The following is a 20,808-nucleotide window of genomic DNA, read 5'->3' as shown; positions in this document are numbered from 1 at the left end:
GTTAGTTTTAAACAGAGTGAAAGTGGATTGAGGGTTATTCAGTGAAAGTAAAAACAAGTGAATATGAAATGAGCAGATAAAGAAAGGGCCTTAGGATATGAGTGCAGTCAGATGTCATTACTAGATAGATTAGATAGTGATTGAATGTCTCAAAGAATCAAATAGCAGTTCATGCACTATGATTCTTCAGAGCAGTTAAAGATGCAGTCATATCATTACCGGAAGCAAATATCATCCTATGGTACAGATCAGGTTAATAAGCAATCAACCCCCACCACCCCTGTCCTACTCATTCATCTGTACAGATCAGGTTAATAAGCAATCAACCCCCACCACCCCTGTCCTACTCATTCATCTGTACAGATCAGGTTAATAAGCAATCAACCCCCACCACCCCTGTCCTACTCATTCATCTGTACAGATCAGGTTAATAAGCAATCAACCCCCACCACCCCTGTCCTACTCATTCATCTGTACAGATCAGGTTAATAAGCAATCAACCCCCACCACCCCTGTACAGATCTAACTCAACCCCCACCATTCATCTGTACAGATCAGGTTAATAAGCAATCAACCCCCACCACCCCTGTCCTACTCATTCATCTGTACAGATCAGGTTAATAAGCAATCAACCCCCACCACCCCTGTCCTACTCATTCATCTGTACAGATCAGGTTAATAAGCAATCAACCCCCACCTCCCCTGTCCTACTCATTCATCTGTACAGATCAGGTTAATAAGCAATCAACCCCCACCACCCCTGTCCTACTCATTCATCTGTACAGATCAGTGTTTTTCTCAGCCAGCTAAAAATTAAAATACAATTGGTGGCGAATGTGGTGTTTACTTCTGCCAAATTCATCAACAAGTTACTTTATTGATTCAAATCTATTTTTAATGGGACAATCATTTGCTTCCCCTATATGAACTCATCGTTTGGAGACAATAGGTTTTTACAGTATAGTGTATATAGTGTCAAAATGGTTGAAAAGTCAACCGTTTTACTCACTTGTAAGTCAACCCGTCGCCTTTAGAGCATAGCTCTTCTGCCGTTTGACCATCAGCGACAACAGACTGTTGTTGAGCAGATCTGCGATTCAAAACGTGTTGGCCATCATTACAAAGCGCCGCCCGCATATCGTCCATCATCGCTTGCGCTTAGGTTTGGACAGTTCGAGAGCGTACTTGCACAATACGGTTCTATTTGGCATTTGTATTGTGGTTGAACTAAACTTACTTGTAGGTGAGGCCGTCTCCAACGGAGAAAAGCTGTTGTGCGGAGAGTCCGTCTTCTGGGACATAGCCCGTACCACCACTGATCAGGTAATCAGCCATGCTGTCAAATGAAAAGGATGACAAGCAGGCATTAGATTGTAGCATTCGATGCATTTTCAAATATAATTAGCCATCAATAGATGAAGGGTTAAAAGGTGACGACGCTTTGCGCCTGTGAATGACTATTAGTGCTGAGTGATTAACCCAAAACGCTGGTGTTTTGTTGTTATTGTATTATTAATTTTTTTTAACAAGGCATTTTGTTCAGGTTTCTTCTGTGATATCAATGCGCATTGTCTCTAGAGACAAATGATATCAAGCCCGAACTGTTCGATGTAGTAGGGAGTTGTAGTTTCCAAAAGGCCAATATTCTACATAGTTTAGCATGGAAAACATGGTATTTACCTATAACGACCATAATCCATTGCATGCCTACTTGTCCATCTGTGTTGATTTTAGCTTGCTACATTAAAGAGATAAGAATGCTCGTTTGAAAGGAGAGCAGTTGCTTCCCGAGGTACACTACACAACCAAAAGTATGTGGACACCTGATTCCAAAATCATGGGCATTAATACGCACACATTGCTGCTACAACAGCCTTCACTCATGAAAAACAGCCCCAGACCATTATTCATCCTCCAAACTTAACAGTTGGCACTATACATTCAGGAAGGTAGCGTTCTACTGGCATCCGCCAAACCCAGATTCGTCGGACTGCCAGATGGTGAAGCATGATTCATCATTCCAGAGTCTAATGGCAGCAAGCTTAACACCACTCCAGCCAACGCTTGGCATTGTGCATGGTGATCGTGGGCTTGTGTGTGGCTACTCGGCCATGGAAACCCATTTCATGAAGCTCCAGACAAACCGTTCTTGTGCTGACGTTGCTTCCATAGACAGTTTGGAACTTGGTAGTGAGTGTTGCAACCGAGGACAGAATGTTTACACACTATGCGCTTCAGCACTCCTGCCTTGTGTTCTTGTATGGCCTACCACTTCGTGGCTGATCCGTTTTTGCCCCCAGACGTTTCCACTTCACAATAACAGCATTTACAGATGACCGGGGCAGCTCTAGCAAGGCAGAAATTTAACTGCCTTATTGGAAAAGTGGCATCCTATGAAGGTGCCACGTTGAAAGTCACCGAGCTCATCAATAAGGCCATTCTACTGCCAATGTTTGTCTATTGAGATTGCTTTGGCTGTGTGCTCGATTTTATACACCTCAACAACGGGTGTGGCTAAAATAGCCAAATCCACTAATTTGAAGGTGTGTCCACATACACAAAAGTATCTCTACCTGAAATTGACAGTTGGTAGTCAGCAGTCAAAAAAGTATGCCTTGTTTACATTGAAGAAACACTAAAATTGTGATTTTGTCAGACAGCAGCTCTATAGAGATGAGATGACTTGAAAGTCATCAAATAGTAAAATAATGTGAATAAATGGTTAAGTGATAAGCAGCCACTACCATCATGGACATTTTATTCACAGTTTCATTATGTGTTGTTATTATCGAACCTGAAATCATGACTTCTAAATAGTCAAACTGAAACCTAGCCGAACTTACAAACCCAGATCGCTGCGCCCTAACGACAATACGTTTTCAAAATGTGGATGACCCACTAACATCTATAAGAAACCTTTCTATTAGAGGGGGCATGCTGGCAAAATATAGCCTCACGAAATTAACCCTTTCATGCACGGTTGTGTAAATATACATGCCAAAAATAGCAGCAGCACTAATGTTAAATAAAACACGTTGCTTTACATTTTTTCATGTTTGATATATATATATATATATATATATAGTACAATTTACTGGATAAACACCAGGAAAATAGACCACATCTTTATCTTTATTGCTTGTGGTGGCTGTCCATGCAAACAAAACAGCCATCAAGCGACACTATGAGCTAATAAGTCATGTTAAACAATGATCTGTTCAGCAAAAACGTTTCCTTCAAGCACATATTTATCCAGACTACCTACAGTGTTCTGGATAGCTGCTGAAAGGCAACCGTGAGCAATGCCTGTCAATACCGTAGCTAGCTACAGTAGTTAGCTAGCACTTACAACCGTTATCTGGCTACTGTACAGCTGAGTACCTAACAATGGTTACAATGCCTTGAGCCCAAAATACATGCAGGGAGAATAAAACATGGCTATATTAACGATTAATGACGAATCTAGCAAACTGTCCGCAGCCTAAGTATTTATAGATTTCCATCCATCATATGATGTCTTTAACATATCGTTTGCAATGTATTTTATCACCAAAGCTGCACTATAAATTAGCCATCTAATTTCTTGCCACGCAGGTCAAAATGATCAGTGCGTTATTCAGCAGGAGCATGTGTCAGCTAGCGGTAGCCGGCTAGCAAGCTAACTAACATGTTTCAACTCATTACTGAAGATGCTCTGTATTCTATGCAATTAGCCACCTCACCACGTTCTTAGTCTTACTTACAGTTGCCTAATGTTAGCTACGTTAAGAAAATGTGAAACAAAAAAATCAATTCCAGCCCGTTTTCTACCTCTTGAAGCTGACCACGTTGAAGGTGTTCGGAAATGCGAACTTTCCAGCTGTAGCTAGCTAGCAAGTCCAAAATGAGCGGAAGCAATGTGTGCTTTCTCTATTGTGGAGGTAACCAACCCACAATTAATTCCCCTACTACAAACTCAAGTGATGATGCGAGGCTGGTCCAAATTTGATTGCCTGTCGCTGTTAGTGTATCCGCGTTAATAAGAAGAAGAATATTTTCGCAGAAGCGTCGAAAATGGATGCGTCACATCCCCTCTCCTCCCACGTGGGGCGCTCATTGAATACGAACACATGAGGGTAAAATCCCAACTCAATCACAGACTTTACAGGTTAGTGAGATTATGTCTTTGTAATTTATGTAATATACATTCTCAGATGGTTCAGTGAGGTGCAACGTTTGGAGGTATTAACTGAACAGCACCACTGTCAGATTTACAAGTCACATGCAACCAGTTACTAGTAACCAATTATACGGATGACAGTGGCATTTTCTAGTCTAGATTGACCTCAACTGACCAGTAGAGCCAGCCAGGCTACATACCTCCTTAAATAGCCTAGATCACATTTTACACATTTACAGTAGATGAGGCTACACATTGATGGAATTTACCCTAATTTTCTCCTTCTTATCTTGTATATCATGGCCTATGACTTTCACTTTCAAATACAGGACAGACTGTTTAAAACAGAAAGAGAGAATGGCCCCCTCCTTTATCATCTGTCAAGACCATTCAGATAATAAAAGCACAAAAGTCAATAGACCATTGGCGTTCAAGCTGACGGATTTGGGAGAATCAGGCTGAATTATTTAGGCTTGGCCTATTGTGCTGTATGTTGACCTGTGAATCCACAAGCATTGCGTACAAAACAGTTCCACACTCTCCCATGTCTGTGATGGTTCAGGGTTGGGAAGAGGAGCACACACACACACGTACACAGACATACACAGACAGATGAAGTAGACCTCCCTCACAAGCACACACCTTTGTAAAAGGAGGACGGACAGCTCACTGCTGTCAATATCATCAGTGGCTGACGGTAGTCACTGACAAACAATTGCAACCTACCGTCACGCAAGCAATGTCGCAATAAATTAGAATTTTGTTCTTCCTTGTCACCATCGTTTTCTGGAGAGTGGGGAATTCTAACCCATGCAACCAACACACAGATATTCAGAGCAAATAAAACCAAATGCATTTGTAATGGTGACTAGTGATCCACCCTGCATTAAAACAGAATTCGCCCCAAGTACATTTATCATGGGGATGTATATTGTCCCTTGGTCTACTCCCTGTGTGGCACTATACCAGGAGCCCCTCCTCCAGTACTAAGCAAAACACAGAGGGCCTTCCCAGCCTTGACAAGTACCAAGGTGATCTGGCGGGTACTGTGTCTGTGCTTGAGTTCATTGCTTTAAATGTGGGTCACCCACAATATGGGTCAGAGATTCCTCTATGCACACCCGGTGGCTCTTTCAAGCATTGATTCAAACCCGATCCCATTAAGCTCTCCACCTGCTGCCCTAGCTGCAAGGCATAAGGGGGACCTGCCACTCCAAAAATAGCTTTGAGGCAGTTTCTGTTGTTTTGGCATCAGAATACGCCACTGAATCATAGCTTTTCAATGTGTTTAGGGGCCACCCTCAGAATGACTCGCCATAAACCATATAAGACACAGGCGTCCTAGAGCTTCATTATGGGCTAACAAGGAGATTTAACTTCAAGGTTATTTACAAGCCAGGCTAAACACAGGGCTATGTGGCAGTGTAAACTGATACTACTCAATGGGCTGTATTTACATATTGTAACCATGGTGAAAGCAGGGTAATGAAAAGTAGTCAAAAGAAGTGGGAGGAACTAATGCTACAGCTTGAATGCTCATTAGTCAAATATACACTGAATATACAACAAATTAGAAACACATGCTCTTTCCATGACATAGACTGACCAGGTGAATCCAGGTGAAAGCTATGATCCCTTATTGATGTCACTTATTACATCCACTTCAATCAGTGTAGATGAAGGGGAGGAGACAGGTTAAAGAAGGATTTCTAAGCAGTGAGACACTGATTGTGTATGTGTGCCATTGTGAATGGGCAAGACAAAATATTTAAGTACCTTTGAACAGGGTATGCAGGTTGGATTTCAACATGAGTCAGCTCCAGAGTTGCTACGCTAGTAAACTATTCTACATTTAAGCAAGTATCTAAAAATCTTCTTTGCCTGGCCCTTCACTAATATGTTGTTCTTTTCAAATGGATGCCAGTTTATTTCACTAAGTAATACTCTAGTACAGCTTTAACCATAATCTTGCTTTGCCCGACTCACCTCTCAGGGCCAAAGCCAGCTTGGATGCGGGTGGCGCTGTATCGCTGTGCGGCCGTCTCATGCCCGTGCCCATGCCCATGCCCATGGGGGCTGAGGCGGAAGAGGTGCTCCGCGTCTTGGGGTGAGGGGTTGGAGCTGGGACGGGGTAGCTCTGTGTCCCCTACGATCCTCCGGTAGTCCATCTGGTGGCTGTCCCGCTCTCCATCCACCCCAAAGTGTTCGTAGCCGTACCCCTCCATGTTGGCTCCAATTGCCAAGCTCTCTTGCTCCAGTCTCTCACTCTGGTCGGTGACCTCACCGTCGCCCTCTGACCCTTCTGTCGGTGACGTCCCTCAAGTGGACTCAAGTCACGTAGGGACTGGGTGTCCCTGAACCGGGCTACCAGCTCAAAACAATTCCCACAGAACAGAACGAATTAGAACGATCTCAGCCAACCAACCAGACGAGTCAAAGGAGCTGAGGACCTGAGTTTGAAAAACAGAGCTACTTGTGAGAGACACAACACGTTCTCTGGTTCAACACATTCTTATCTTGGTCTCATAGCTCCAGTGTTGTCTTTACCGTCAACTTTGTTTTCGAATCCCAGGTCAGATACAAAAAATGAGAGAGAGATATGAGAGAGCGAGAGAGAGAGAGAGAGAGAGAGAAGGTAGTTATGTCCCTCCCTCCCCCGTCTCTGCGCAGGGTGCACCTGCAAACCAACCCACAGTGTCCGCTAGGCGTGTCAGGAGAGGGTGTCACCGTGGTAATGCACCTGCCGAGATGGCGTCGTCGTGGAAATGATGCCGGAGAGGCTTGTCGTCGTGGAGTCGTTGCCGTCCCAACGTTGCCCTTGCCCCTGTGGGAGAACTAATACTCACTGACCTGAAATTGTGGTGGGAATGGGAGGAGTGAGATGGCAGAGAGAAAGGGTCCAGACTAATAGAGGGAGGGAGAGGTGGATAGAAAGAAAGAAAGATAATGCCTGCAGGGATAGAGGAGAAGCAGAATGGGATACTCAGTGTGTTTTTGTCCAGTCGAGTGCTGCTCTATGAATCTCTCTGCGTACAGCTTAACCCTGTTTTCTGTCAGTGGCACACGTCGCTTTCACAAAGAGGATTGGGGAATTAGAATACAGTGGGCAGGAGATACATGCAGGAGGCAGAGAGGGCACTTAAACATACTCCAAACAGACTAGCACTGTTGCAAATGTGCGTGTGTGTCTGTGTGTGTGTGTGTGTGGCTGTGGGACAAACCCACAGTAATATCAAATAATTCCACAAACTGCTTGAGATAGTACCAAAGTATGGCCTTGAGGAGGATGCCTGGCTTGCCTTGGGCACAGACAGGTTCAGGGAGGTACAAACAGTGCTCACACTGCACCACAGGAGAGAGTGTAGCTAACACAAGGGTGACAGCTTCTTACATAGCCCCTGAAATACTCCTCAAATGTTCAGTACAATCTACAGTATATGCACAGTACAAACCATTCTGCTCCCAAAAACTGTGTGTGGATGTACCTTTAAATAGGACAGTCTGAGGCCTGTACTCTTAACATCTTCTAGACAGGGTTTTGCAAGCTTACAAAATAGAATGTTAAAGGCTCATTTGACTGGAGCATGGAGCTAGCTATAGCAACAACCAAGGTAGTGGGTTCAATTCCAGCATGGGCCCCACATACTGTGCATTCAGAAAGTATTCAGACCCCTTGATTTTTTCCACATTTTGTTACGTTACAGCCTTATTCTGAAATGGATTCACATTTTTTCTCCCTACACACAATACCCCATCATTGCAAAGCAAAAACAGCATTTTAGAAATGTTTGCTAATAAAAATGGAATTATCACATTTACATAAGTATTCAGACCCTTTACTCAGTACTTTGTTGAAGCAAACTCCCTCCAGTCTTCTTGGGTATGACGCTACAAGCTTGGCACACCTGTATTTAGGGAGTTTCTGCCATTCTTCTCTGCAGATCCTCTCAAGATCTGTCAGGTTGGATGGGGAGCGTCGCTGCACAGCTTTTTTCAGGTCTCTCCAGAGATGTTACATCGGGTTCAAGTCTCTACATCGGGCTCTGGTTGGGCCACTCAAGGACATTCAGAGACTTGTCCCGAAGCCACTCCTGCGTTGTCTTGGCTATGTGCTTAGGGTCATTGTCCTGTTGGAAGGTAAACCTTCACCCCAGTCTGAGGACCTAAGCGGTCTGGAGCAGGTTTTCATCAAGGATCTCTCTGTACTTTGCGTTCATTTTCCCCTCAATCCTGACTTGTCACCCAGTCCCTCCCGCTAAAAAACATCTGCACAGCATGATGCTGCTACCACCATGCTTCACCGTAGGGATGGTGCCAGGTTTCCTCCAGACGTAAAGCTTGGCATTCAGGCCAAAGAGTTCAATCTTGATTTCATCAGACCAGAGAATCTTGTTTCTCATGGTCTGAGAGTCTTTAGATGCCTTTTGGCAAACTCCATGTTCCTTTTACTGAGGAGTGGCTTCCGTCTGGCCATTCTACCATAAAGGCCTGATTGGTGGAGTGCTGCAGAGATGGTTGTCTTTCTGGAAAGTTCTCCTATCTCCACAGAGGAACTCTGGAGCTCTGTCAGAGTGACCATCGGGTTCTTGGTCACTTCCCTGACAAAGGCCCTTCTCCGCCAATTGGTCAGTTTGGCCAGGTTGCCAGCTCTAGGAAGAGTCTTGGTGGTTCCAAACTTCTTCCATTTAAGAATGACGGAGGATCACTGTGTTCTTGGGGACCTTCAATGCTGTAGACATTTTTTGGTATCCTTCCCCAGATCTGTGCCTTGACACAATCCTGTCTCGGGGACTCTGCGGACAATTCCTTAGATTTCATGGCTTGATATTTGCTCTGACATGCACGGTCAACTGTGAGACCTTATATAGACAGGTGTGTGCCTTTCCAAATCATGTCCAATCAATTTAATTTACCACAGGTGGACTCCAATCAAGTTGTAGATACATCTCAAGGATTATCAATGGAAAAAGGATGCACCTGAGCTCAATATCAAGTCTTATAGCCAAGGGTATGAATACTTATGTAAATAAGATATTTCTGTTTTTTATTCTTTATAAATTTACAAACCTTTCTAAAACCTGTTTTCACTTTGTCATTATGGGTATTGTGTGTAGATTGATGAGGGAAAAAATGATTTAATCCATTTAGAATAAGGCTGTAATGTAACAAAATGTGAAAAAATTCTAAGGGTCTTAATACTTTCTGAATGCACTGTATATGTCGACAGAAAGTTGCAATGGGGTAAACATCTCTTAAATGGGCTCTTCTCTTCATTTTTAAAAAACAATGTCAGAGGAAGAGGCTGAGAAAGAGAAAGGGAAAGAAATAGGTTCCACTGAGAAAGAGGTATCTCCCCATCACCCCTTTCTCCCACTCGAGACCTGGTGTCTGAAAGGGGTCAGGAACAGGTGACTGAGTGTTTGTGACAGTTGCTCAGACTCGAGGACGGAAAATCCTCTTATGCTGCCCATGGAGAGCATAGCAACGCCCCATCCTTGTCCGTGCAGTCAACCCCCCCCCCCCCAGTCAACCTCTCCATGGAACCCTCTTTTCACAGCTAGGTTAACACTGGAGCCGAAGCCTAACGCGAGATCAGCACACTTGTAACTCTAAACTTTCATGGAAATCACACACTGCTATCTGTGATATGCGTCTCAATTCAAGTTCAGATGTGCTCCTCTGTGTTGTTTACCTCGAAAGCATATACGTATACAAATGCACACACACACACACACACACACACACACACACACACACACACACACACACACACACAATGGCATAGGGAGTTGGGTCACTTTAGTCCATTATCTGTACTCTGTCTTTGTGACCCTTCCGCTCATGTATTCATGTGTGTGAACCCCCCACACATTCACTGGATTACCATAATGTTAATGGGTTTCATGTGCAGTATGTGGCAAGGTGGTGTTGGCCATACCCCTTTCCTGCAGTCAGTGATCAAAAGCACCCTCTTTGGTCTCATGGGTGGAATGTTTTTAATTATTATTAATTATTATTTATTTTTTACAACAAAAATCCAGTGTTTTCTATGTCAAACAGTTTTGTTATATTTCAGTCTTCTAACGTAGACACTGGCAGTCGAGAACAGGTGCAGGTGGTAAGTTTAATATAACAAACATGGAACAATACAACACAGGAGTAGCATCTTGACATGAAACACAAGCAATACTGCCTGGGGAAAGAACCTAAGGGAGTGCCAGATAAAGGGGAGGTAATAAATGAGGTAATGGAGTCCAGGTGTGCCTCATGATGAAGCACAGGTGCGTGTAATGATGGTTGCCAGGACCGGTGGGTAGTACACCGGGACTCCACACCAACCTTTGGGGACCACCCTTGAGGAGAGAGGAGATGGAGATGGAGCTAAAGAAGACCGGTGGGTAGTACACCGGGACTCCACACCAACCTTTGGGGACCACCCTTGAGGAGAGAGGAGATGGAGATGGAGCTAAAGAAGACCGGTGGGTAGTACACCGGGACTCCACACCAACCTTTGGGGACCACCCTTGAGGAGAGAGGAGATGGAGATGGAGCTAAAGAAGACCGGTGGGTAGTACACCGGGACTCCACACCAACCTTTGGGGACCACCCTTGAGGAGAGAGGAGCGGCGATGGAGCTAAAGAAGACCGGTGGGTAGTACACCGGGACTCCACACCAACCTTTGGGGACCACCCTTGAGGAGAGAGGAGATGGAGATGGAGCTAAAGAAGACCGGTGGGTAGTACACCGGGACTCCACACCAACCTTTGGGGACCACCCTTGAGGAGAGAGGAGATGGAGATGGAGCTAAAGAAGACCGGTGGGTAGTACACCGGGACTCCACACCAACCTTTGGGGACCACCCTTGAGGAGAGAGGAGATGGAGATGGAGCTAAAGAAGACCGGTGGGTAGTACACCGGGACTCCACACCAACCTTTGGGGACCACCCTTGAGGAGAGAGGAGATGGAGATGGAGCTAAAGAAGACCGGTGGGTAGTACACCGGGACTCCACACCAACCTTTGGGGACCACCCTTGAGGAGAGAGGAGATGGAGATGGAGCTAAAGAAGACCGGTGGGTAGTACACCGGGACTCCACACCAACCTTTGGGGACCACCCTTGAGGATAGAGGAGCGGCGATGGAGCTAAAGCTCCTGAGGAAACGGCGTTAGAACTTCGCAAACCACAAAAAAACGTTGTAACCCGTTTATTGTGGTTGGGACAGGCCATAACCTGACTGCATCTACCTTCTTGACGTCCATCTTCACTCCTTGCGGGCTGATTTGGTAGTCTAGGAAGGAGACAGCCTCCTGATGAAACTGGTACTTCTCAGCCTTGACAAACAGGTGGTTAGCCAGGAGGTGTTCCAGCACTACTCGGACTTGAGCGATGTGATCCTCCAAGGTAGCCAGGATGCCGTTGATATACACAACCACCTGGCGTCTTAGCATATCCCGGGACACCTCGTTGACGAATGCCTGGAACACTGACGGAGCATTGGCTAAGCCAAATGGCATCACCAAGTACTCGTAGTGACCAGACATCGTGCTAAAAGCTGTCTTCCATTCATCCCCCTCCCGGATGCGGATGAGATTGTATGCATTCCGCAGGTCCAATTTGGTAAAGAACCGGGCCACACGGAGCTGTTCGATGGCACCAATGGGAGAGGGTAACTGTACTTGGTGGTGATGTCATTGAGTCTTCTTGTAATCAATACACATGGGTAACCCTCCAACCTTCTTGGCCATGAAGAAGAAGCCTGCAGAAGTGGACGTGTGGATGAAACCTTGTTGGAGCACCTCATGTATGTGCTCCTCCATGGCCTTGGTTTCAGCCACCGACAGAGGGTAGATGCGTCTGGGTGGGGGAGCAAAGCCTGCAAGCAGGTTGATGGCAAAGTCCCAGGGGCAATGAGGAGGGAGACAGGTGGAGCAGATTTTGGAAAATACCTTCCCCAGGTCCTGGTATACCTTCGGGATGTTGGGCTGAAGGGCAACCACAGGACTCTCAACTGACGTGGAACCAAAGGGGATGGGAAAGCAGGCCCTTCGGCATTCGGGTGCCCAGTCTATGATTTTCATCCTCAACCATGAGATGGTGGGGTTATGGCTTTGAAGCCAAGGGAGGCTGAGGTGATGGTGATGAAGGGAATGTTCTCCTGATGGATGGACTCCACAGTGAGGGTGAGTGGTTCGGTGATATGTGTGATGGTCCCGGGACCTAATGGCCGATTATCGAGGGCTTGAACATGGAAAGGAGAGGAGAGCAGGTATGAGGTGATGTTAAGAGAGGAGGCAAGAGTCTGGTCAGTAAAGTTCCCTGCGGCATCAGAATCCACTAATGCTGTAGAAACAGACGCTGGGAGTCGAGAAGCAGGTGCAGGTGGTAAGTTTAATATAACAAAGAATGATACAACATAGGAATAGTGTATTGACATGAAACACAGAAACAATACTGCCTGGGGAAAGATCCTAAGGGAGTGCCAGATAAAGGGGAGGTAATAAGTGAGGTAATGGAGTCCAGGTGTGCCTCATGATGAAGTACAGGTGTGCGTAATGATGGTTGCCAGGACCGGTGGGTAGTAAACCGGCGCCGTCGAACGCCAGAGGGGATTAGCGGGAATAGGCGTGACGGTGATGTATATAAAGTGTCATATTGGGATGCAAACTCAAAATGTCAACTCTATATCTGACATGGTACAGGTGTCTTCTTTTTCTTAAGCCCATAACCATGTGTGTGAGGTGTATACTTTTGTTTCAAAGTGTATGTCACTGTGTGTGACCCTGATTTAGCCCACTGCAGTAAAAGGTTATTAACCTTCTGTCTTATGTAACCATACCAAACGTAACATATACTAATTTGAGTGCCCCAGATTTACATTTACTGTTACGTCCACTCTACACTAAGTATACCAAACATTAGGAACACCTTCCTAATATTGAGTTGCACCCCGCTTTTGTCCTCAGAACAGACTCAATTCATCGAGGCATGGACTCTACAAGGTGTCGAAAGCGTTCCACAGGGATGCTGGTCCATGTTGACTCCAATGCTTCCCACAGTTGTGTCAAGTTGGCTGGATGGACCATTTGGGTGGTGGACCATTCTTGATACACACAGGAAACTGTTGAGTGTGAAAAACCCAGCAGCATTGCAGTTCTTGACACAAACCGGTGCACCTGGCAACTACTTCTAAACCCCAATCAAAGGAACTTAAATATGTTGTCTTGCCCATTCACCCTCTGAATGGCACACATACACAATCAATGTCTCAATTTTCTCAAGGCTTAACAATCCTTATTTGACCTGTCTTCTCCCGTTCATCTACACTGATTGAAGTAGTATAGTGACATCAATAAGGGATCATATCTTTCACCTGGATTCACCTGGTCAGTCTATGTCATGGAAAGAGCAAGTGTTCTTAATGTTTTGTATACTCAATGAATGAGACCAGTCTTTGTGTGGACACTCATTGAGCAGAACTAAGACAATCGTCGGGCACGAGACTCCTCAACCCAGCGATGACCGAGCCCGACAACAGAGCCCTGTGTGTGTGTGTAGACTGAGGACATCCTCCATTAGATGACCTGAATACAGAGTCCCCCTGCCCAACTCATGTCACATTTAGCCACTTTGATAGAACAGTGCTCTCTCTTCACAGAACACTCCCATGGCCAACACTAGGCTACTTTGTCAAATTCACTTTCTGCTCTTTTATTCTAGACATAATCCTATCTGTTGGCCTTCACATCTCTCAAAGCCTAAGTTACATATGCATGCAATGCAAGTTGCAAAATGACGTTGCGTAGCAAAAGTACGCAGATGTGCAGCCATGCAATTTTAAACTCAATGCAAGTACTGGTACGCTGGATCGCAATTAGACGCAAACATTTTGTCCAAACACACATTGCTTGATCCTCATGTTTGCCAGCTTTGACCATGAATAGTCTAATGTAGGGCATTGAATATGGCCCACAATCTTGTGGCCATCAGCTCTCAACCAGAGGAGGTTGGTGGGAGGAGATATAGGAGGATGGGCTCATTGTAATGGCTGGAATGGAATAAATGGAACAGTATCAAAAACATCAAATATATGGAAACCACATGTTTGACTCCATTCCATTTATTCCATTCCAGCCCGTTCCTCCCACCAACCTCCCCTGCAATATAGCCTCGTTGAATACAGTATTTAAAATGTGCTGTTGACGATTTTATTTTTCGTTGAGTTACTGCTTTAATGTATATTGTGTTACCGTGGGTTATTTTGTACCGCACAGACATTAGGTTGTCATCGTTTTACCCGCAATGCGCATCTATGTTCCCCTGCTGGCATTAGCTGGAAGAGAAATATAGTATTCTGAGTAAAAATGACTTTGACACCCCTGTGCCAGTATTTATCAAGAGTCCCAGAGCTGGAGTGTGGATCTAGGAGCAGGTCCTCTACCCCTGTCCATGATAATCTGATCCATTGTAATCTGAAAGGCAAAAGTGATACTTGATCATCATTCCTACTCTGAGGCATTGTTAAATATACATTTTTCATTCAGAAGGGTTGGGTTAAATGCAGAAGACACACTTCGGTTGAATGCGTTCAGTTGTACAGCTGACTAGGTATTCCCCTTTCCCCAATAGACTGAGACGCTTACAAAACTGGCCCAGGTTGCTGCCCTGGTGTTCTACTGTTAATCATCGCCATCTAGGGGTCACGGACCTTTAATGCAATATCCCTGTGATTTCCCCCAAACATTCCTTCTGAGGACAAGCTACTAGACATTTGTCTGGGCATTCCCTAGTCAAATCAAATCAAATCAAATTTGATTAGTTACATGCGCCCTGAATACAACAGGTGTAAACTTTACAGTGAAATGCTTACTTACGAGCCCCTAACCAACAATGCAGTTTAAAGAAAAAAACATGAATAAGAATAAGAAATAAAATTAACAAGTAATTAAAGAGCAGCAGTAAAATAACAATAGCGAGACTATATACAGGGGGGTACCTGTACAGAATCAATGTGCGGGGGCACCAGTTAGTTGAGGTAATATGTACATGTAGGTAGATTTATTAAGTGACTATGCATAGATGATAACAACAGAGAGTAGCAGAGGTGTAAAAGAGGGGGGGGGGCAATGCAAATAGTCTGGGTGGCCATTTGATTAGATGTTCAGGAGTCTTATGGTTTGGGGGTTGAAGCTGTTTAGAAGCCTCTTGGACCTAGACTTGGCGCCACCTCTTGCTGTGCGGTAGCAGAGAGAACAGTCTATGACTAGGGTGGCTAGAGTATTTGATAATTTTTAGGGCCTTCCTCTGATACCGCCTGGTATAGAGGTCCTGGATGGCAGGAAGCTTTGCCTCAGTGATTTACTGGGCCGTACGCACTACACTCAGTAGTGCCTTGCGGTCGGAGGCCGAGCAGTTGCCATAGCAGGCAGTGATGCAACTGGTCAGGATGCTCTCCATGGTGCAGCTGTAGAACCTTTAGAGGATCTGAGGACCCATGCCAAATCTTTTCTGTCTCCTGGGGGGAAATAGGTTTTGTCATGCCATCTTCAAGACTGTCTTGGTGTGCTTGGACCATGTTAGTTTGTTGGTGATGTGGACGCCAAGGAACTTGAAGCTCTCAACCTGCTCTACTACAGCCCCGTCGTTGAGAATAGGGGCTTGCTCTGTCCTCTTTTTTCTGTAGTCCACAATCATCTCCTTTGTCTTGATCACATTGAGGTAGAGGTTGTTGTCCTGGCACCACACGGACTCTAACCTCCTCCCTATGGGCTGTTTCATCGTTGTGGGATGATCAGGCCTACCACTGTTGTGTCACCGGCAAACTTAATGCTGGTGTTGAAGTCGTGCCTGGCCGTGCAGTCATGAGTGAACAGGGAGTACAGGAGGGGACTGAGCACGCACCCCTGAGGGGCCCCTGTGTTGAGGACCAGCTTGGTGGATGTGTTGTTACCTACCCTTACCACCTGGGGGCGGCCCGTCAGGAAGTCCAGGATCCAGCTGCAGAGGGAGGTTTTAAGTCCCAGGGTCCTTAGCTTAGTGATGAGCTTTGAGGGCACTGTGGTGTTGAACGCTGACCTGTCAATGAATAGCATTCTCACATAGGTGTTCCTTTTGTCCAGGTGGGAAAGGGCAGTGTGGAGTGCAATAGAGATTGCATCATCTGTGGATCTGTTGGGGCGGTATGCAAATTGGAGTGGGTCTAGGGTTTCTGGGAGAATGGTGTTGATGTGAGCCATGACCAACCTTTCAAAGCACTTCATGGCTACAGACGTGAGTGCTACGGGTCGATAGTCATTTAGGCAGGTCCTTGTTAGCTTTGAGAATATTAAATATGGTGTGACTCATCTTTGGAGAGCTATCCTATAGAAAATACTGTTAGGCATACTAATACAGTTACTAGTTTTAGTTTGTAGGGTTCTATATTATGTCTGGTGGGGATTGCCCAGTGGTGGAAAAAGTACCCAATTGTCATACTTGAATAAAAGTAAAGATACCTTCATAGGAAATGACTCAAGTAAAACTGAAAGTTACCCAGTAAAATCTAATCTAAATCTAAGTCTAAAGTCTAATTCCTTATATTAAGCAAACCAGACACCACAATTTGTATTCATTTCTTTTACGGATAGACAGGGGCACTCCAGGGGCACGTCATTTCAACGTCTAGTTTAGAATTCAACTTGAAATCAACAAAAAATGTCACCATGTCATTGGACAGGTTGAAAAAAAGGGAAAACATATTTTATTTTGATAACTTTTTGCAAATCCAATCAGTTTTACACATTGATTCAACATCAGCAATTTCAATGTTTTGTTAAACTACATGGAAACAACATTGATTCAACCAGTTTTTGCCCAGTGTGCGTGACCAGAAACAAAACAATGTGACAAAAGTCATATCATTTATATGCTATTATTCAGAATATTATTTGTTTATTTAACCTTTATTTAACCAGTAAGTCCCATCCTTGGTTAACTTTTACCCAGAGTGCCTTTAGCAGCTCAGTGAATTTCCGTCCATTTGCTCCCTGTGGTCAATATCAAGTCCTTGGAGAAACATGAGAGTGTATGACTGACTGACCGCAAATAGCAGGAGACAGGCCACAATAGGCCTACAACAATACTCATTGGTTGTTTGATTCACTGATTCTACAGAAAGCTGAAGCTTAAATTGTGAAATTTGCTGGGCGAAACTAGTACCCAAATCACCAGCCTAATGTGGAAGTCCCCTTTTCAGTGTACATCTGTCTGATTATATATGAAAGCCGAAAGGATACTCAAGGGGTATGTTGGTGTATGTTAATAGCACTGTAAAAGAAAACCACAGAGTATGAAGCTGAACCTATTCATGTATGTGTAATCACTCTCTTTGACGCACACAGAAAATAGCCTAAAGCAAAATGTGTCTCAGAACTGTGGGAAAGAATGCATTGTTCAACAACTCCTAACTTCCCAGAGCTACTTATTGAGTGGATTGTCAAACAACTGCAGTCTATGGTGGTTATATATTTTATTTCTTGGTGGAATGGGAATAGGCTAAATATAAAATATGTAGAGCACTTGTCTTATCACACAGGCAAGTAGTCCATCCAAGTCCAATCAGACTTGGGTAGCATTTTCTGCCATCTTGCGTGAGTTATCTGTGAAAGAGACAAAAATTAAATAATTTGCAGGCCTATGTATCAACAATTGGAAATTCCCATCGATTTGATGATGTCATTACACACATGCTTTGAAGCAAGAGAGCGCTGCGATGCATCATGACATTGCCGTCTGATATCAAGAGGAGAGTAACGTATTTACCTCGACTGTTTTAAAGAAAACTTGAGGAATATCTAAAGCCTGTGTCGTCATAACAAGGAAAGTCTGTCTTCCACGCCAACCTTGGATCGGGAGTTAAACTACTCTGCACAAGTTGAAGTTTAAAATCGGCAGGCATATTGTAAGTACTCAACAGTTTCTGGCAGCGTTTATTTTGGTAGTCTACTTTCCCACCACGCGGTTAATGTGTGGTTGCGTTTCCGGATATGTAATAGTAATTTAGTATACGTTTTGGAAAATTCATGGAAAAGAGTATAAACAAAATACATGTAATTAATATTATTTATATTTATAAAGCGGTTGTCCAACCCAAGACCACGTCCATTTAACTGGAGAAGCTATGATGACAGACGTCTTGAATATGTTTTTTATCGGGACAGCGTTCACTGTCCTCGCCGCGCTGATGGGAATGGTGGATTCATTTGGTGGTCTCATGTATGTCCAAGACGCGGATCCTGCAGAGTATTTACAGTTGGACAGCAGTACTGACAGACGGATGTCTTCAACCCATTCGAGAGGTTCAGGGAGTACCAAACGCATTGGACCATGATGAGGACGTCATGTGGAGTAGAATTAACACGAACAGGCTTGGTTTATGTTATGTTTTCGTGTGTCAATTACTGCTTGCACTGTACAATGTGTACACTGATTTTTACAATAACATTATTGAGTCTTTTATCATGGTTCCTTTCAGTTCCACTAGTTGGCGTCCCACTCCCACTGGGCAAAAACTGGTTGAATCAGCGCTGGTTCCACGTTATTTCAACCCCCGACAAATCTATGTGATGACGTTGAATGAGTGGAAAACTGATTGGATTTGCAAAAAGTCATCAACGTCAGGGGCACTCTGTCTCTTTTTTAACCTCAATCCAATGACATGGTGATATTTTTTGTTGAATTGTGCAATTCAGAACTAGACGTGTAACTGACGTCTGTGCGCAGTGGGGTTTGATTTATACAGGTCACACGGGTTTGATGAGTTTAACTTGTTTTTCACATTTGAAGAACACCCTAGTTGATGTTTATAGTAGGCTATTACTAAAGTACTAGGTCATATTGACAGCTATTATTATGTATTTCTATCCACTATATACTATACTAATACTTACTTGGTAGGACAGCAGGTAGAGCGTTGGGGCTGTAACTGAAAGATCGCAGGTTTCAATCCCCGAGCTGACTAGGGGGGAAGTCTGTCTGTGCCCTTGAGCAAGTTACTTAATTTAGCAAACGCTAAATCGCTCTGGATGGGAGCGTCTGCTAAATGACAAAAATGTACTAATCTTTATACATGGTATTTGCCTATATCATGTAGGCTATTTGTTGTATATTGAAGATCATATCATGTCTAAAAGAAAAAGGGCTACATTATGCACTAATTGACTCTCCATCATGCACTGTAATATTGTGTCATAAAGAAAGTTGTAAAGAATAAACACTTTTATAGGCTATTGTCAATAAAATGAATAGACACTATTGCTTGTTTTTTGACCACTCCCTTTTTTTTGTATGAATAAATAAGGATGCAGGAGAAACCAAGCCGGATGCCATATCCTTACATAGCTTTGCTTTCAAATATACAGTAACATGAGTAACCTGCTTCATTGATCACACAGCATAAACTAGGGTATAGTATAGGCTACAGGTGTTTTCCATCACAGATCACACAGGAAACAGAATAAAGTAAATTAACTGAAAATGCTAAATGATGAGAAAACATGACAAAGTAGATGTCTAACTATTCTCAATGTTCTATGTATCAGTTTCATATTGACCAACTTCTGTAATGATGTAGGCCTTTACATCATTCAGAATCACTATAGTCTTCAGGTTGGCCTTTTTAGCCACTGGTGCTATTAGACAATGCTACTGTTGACTGAAATGCAATGCTTTTATGCCAGGCTATTAGCCACTGGTGCTACTAGCCACATCATTTTGTACTATGCCCTTGCATCTAAGATGTAAGTTGCTCTCTCAACTTGCATATAATTTGATTTGATATACTTCATTGTCCCAGAGGGGAAATTTGACTTGGACAATTAAAGAGTGCTGCTGATTCCACATAAATACATACAATCAATTGACACAACATACATAGAATGTATGCCAGCAAGGCTGTGACTTAAGTCCTACAGGCCAGTCTCCAGTCCATTATTGCTATCTCCCTAATCAACCTCTGTGTTTCCCCTGCTGTTTACAAAATCTATTGACATGGGGACAAAATAATGTTTATATCTGTTCAGCCTGCATCTTGGCATAACGGGTTCTCAAACTTTTTGGGGCCATGGAACCCCCTGATGTAAGGGACCCCCCTGATAATCAGAACACAACTCCAGTGTTGTACATGGCTGGCCGAACCAAGTCTCAGGCCTTGTGATGGAACATTTTAAAGGCCCACTTACTGGCATCGGAGAGAACATTTAGCAGTTTTCTAGCTAATTTCCTGCAGTTCTATGCATTTTATCATGGGGCAGAGAGATTGTTTGTTGGTCCAACTTTAAAGCTAATATCCTGCAATTCTACACACATTGTACAGTTTTTCCCGAGTAGCACAGCGGTCTAAGGCATTGCATCTCAGTGCTTAAGGCGTCATTAGAAACCCTGGATCGAAACCATGCTGTATCACAACCGGCTGTGATTGGGAGTCCCATAGGGCGGCGCACAATTAGCCCAGCGCCGTCCGGGTTTGGCCGTCATTGTAAATAAGAATTTGCTCTTATCTGACTTGCCAACTAAAATAAAGGTTCAATAAAAAAAATATTTAAAAATTGCAGTGCATTCATGTAAATAAATAATTGGAGTACTGTGGATACCAATATCCCTGTGAGCCTCCCA

At 44.0% G+C, this 20,808-nt stretch overlaps 2 protein-coding genes across 10 annotated transcripts in view; one reads left to right on the top strand and one right to left on the bottom strand.

Annotated features, from left to right (window-relative positions):
• The window catches only part of LOC139393316 (inosine-5'-monophosphate dehydrogenase 1b), a 30,141-nt gene extending 22,987 nt beyond the window's left edge, over positions 1-7,154 (bottom strand). Inside the window, exons 1-3 of one of the 9 annotated variants that reach the window (XM_071141857.1) lie at positions 6,146-7,154; positions 1,238-1,336; positions 1,010-1,090 (exon numbers count right to left, since the gene is read on the bottom strand). In XM_071141857.1, coding sequence (XP_070997958.1) covers positions 1,010-1,090; positions 1,238-1,336; positions 6,146-6,384 — 419 coding nt within the window. In that variant the 5' untranslated portion in view covers positions 6,385-7,154. Of the gene's footprint in view, positions 1-1,009; positions 1,091-1,237; positions 1,337-3,810; positions 4,094-6,145 lie in introns of those variants that run through there. The other 8 variants (XM_071141859.1, XM_071141862.1, XM_071141865.1 and 5 more) reach the window with 8 other exon arrangements.
• The window catches only part of LOC139393229 (protein FAM3C-like), an 823,321-nt gene that overhangs the window by 751,744 nt on the left and 50,769 nt on the right, over positions 1-20,808 (top strand). The window lies entirely within an intron of this gene.

Source organism: Oncorhynchus clarkii, chromosome 33, assembly GCF_045791955.1.
Source record: "Oncorhynchus clarkii lewisi isolate Uvic-CL-2024 chromosome 33, UVic_Ocla_1.0, whole genome shotgun sequence".
In the NCBI taxonomy this organism is placed as follows: domain Eukaryota; kingdom Metazoa; phylum Chordata; class Actinopteri; order Salmoniformes; family Salmonidae; genus Oncorhynchus; species Oncorhynchus clarkii.
This window is presented reverse-complemented; position numbering and strand designations above follow the sequence as displayed.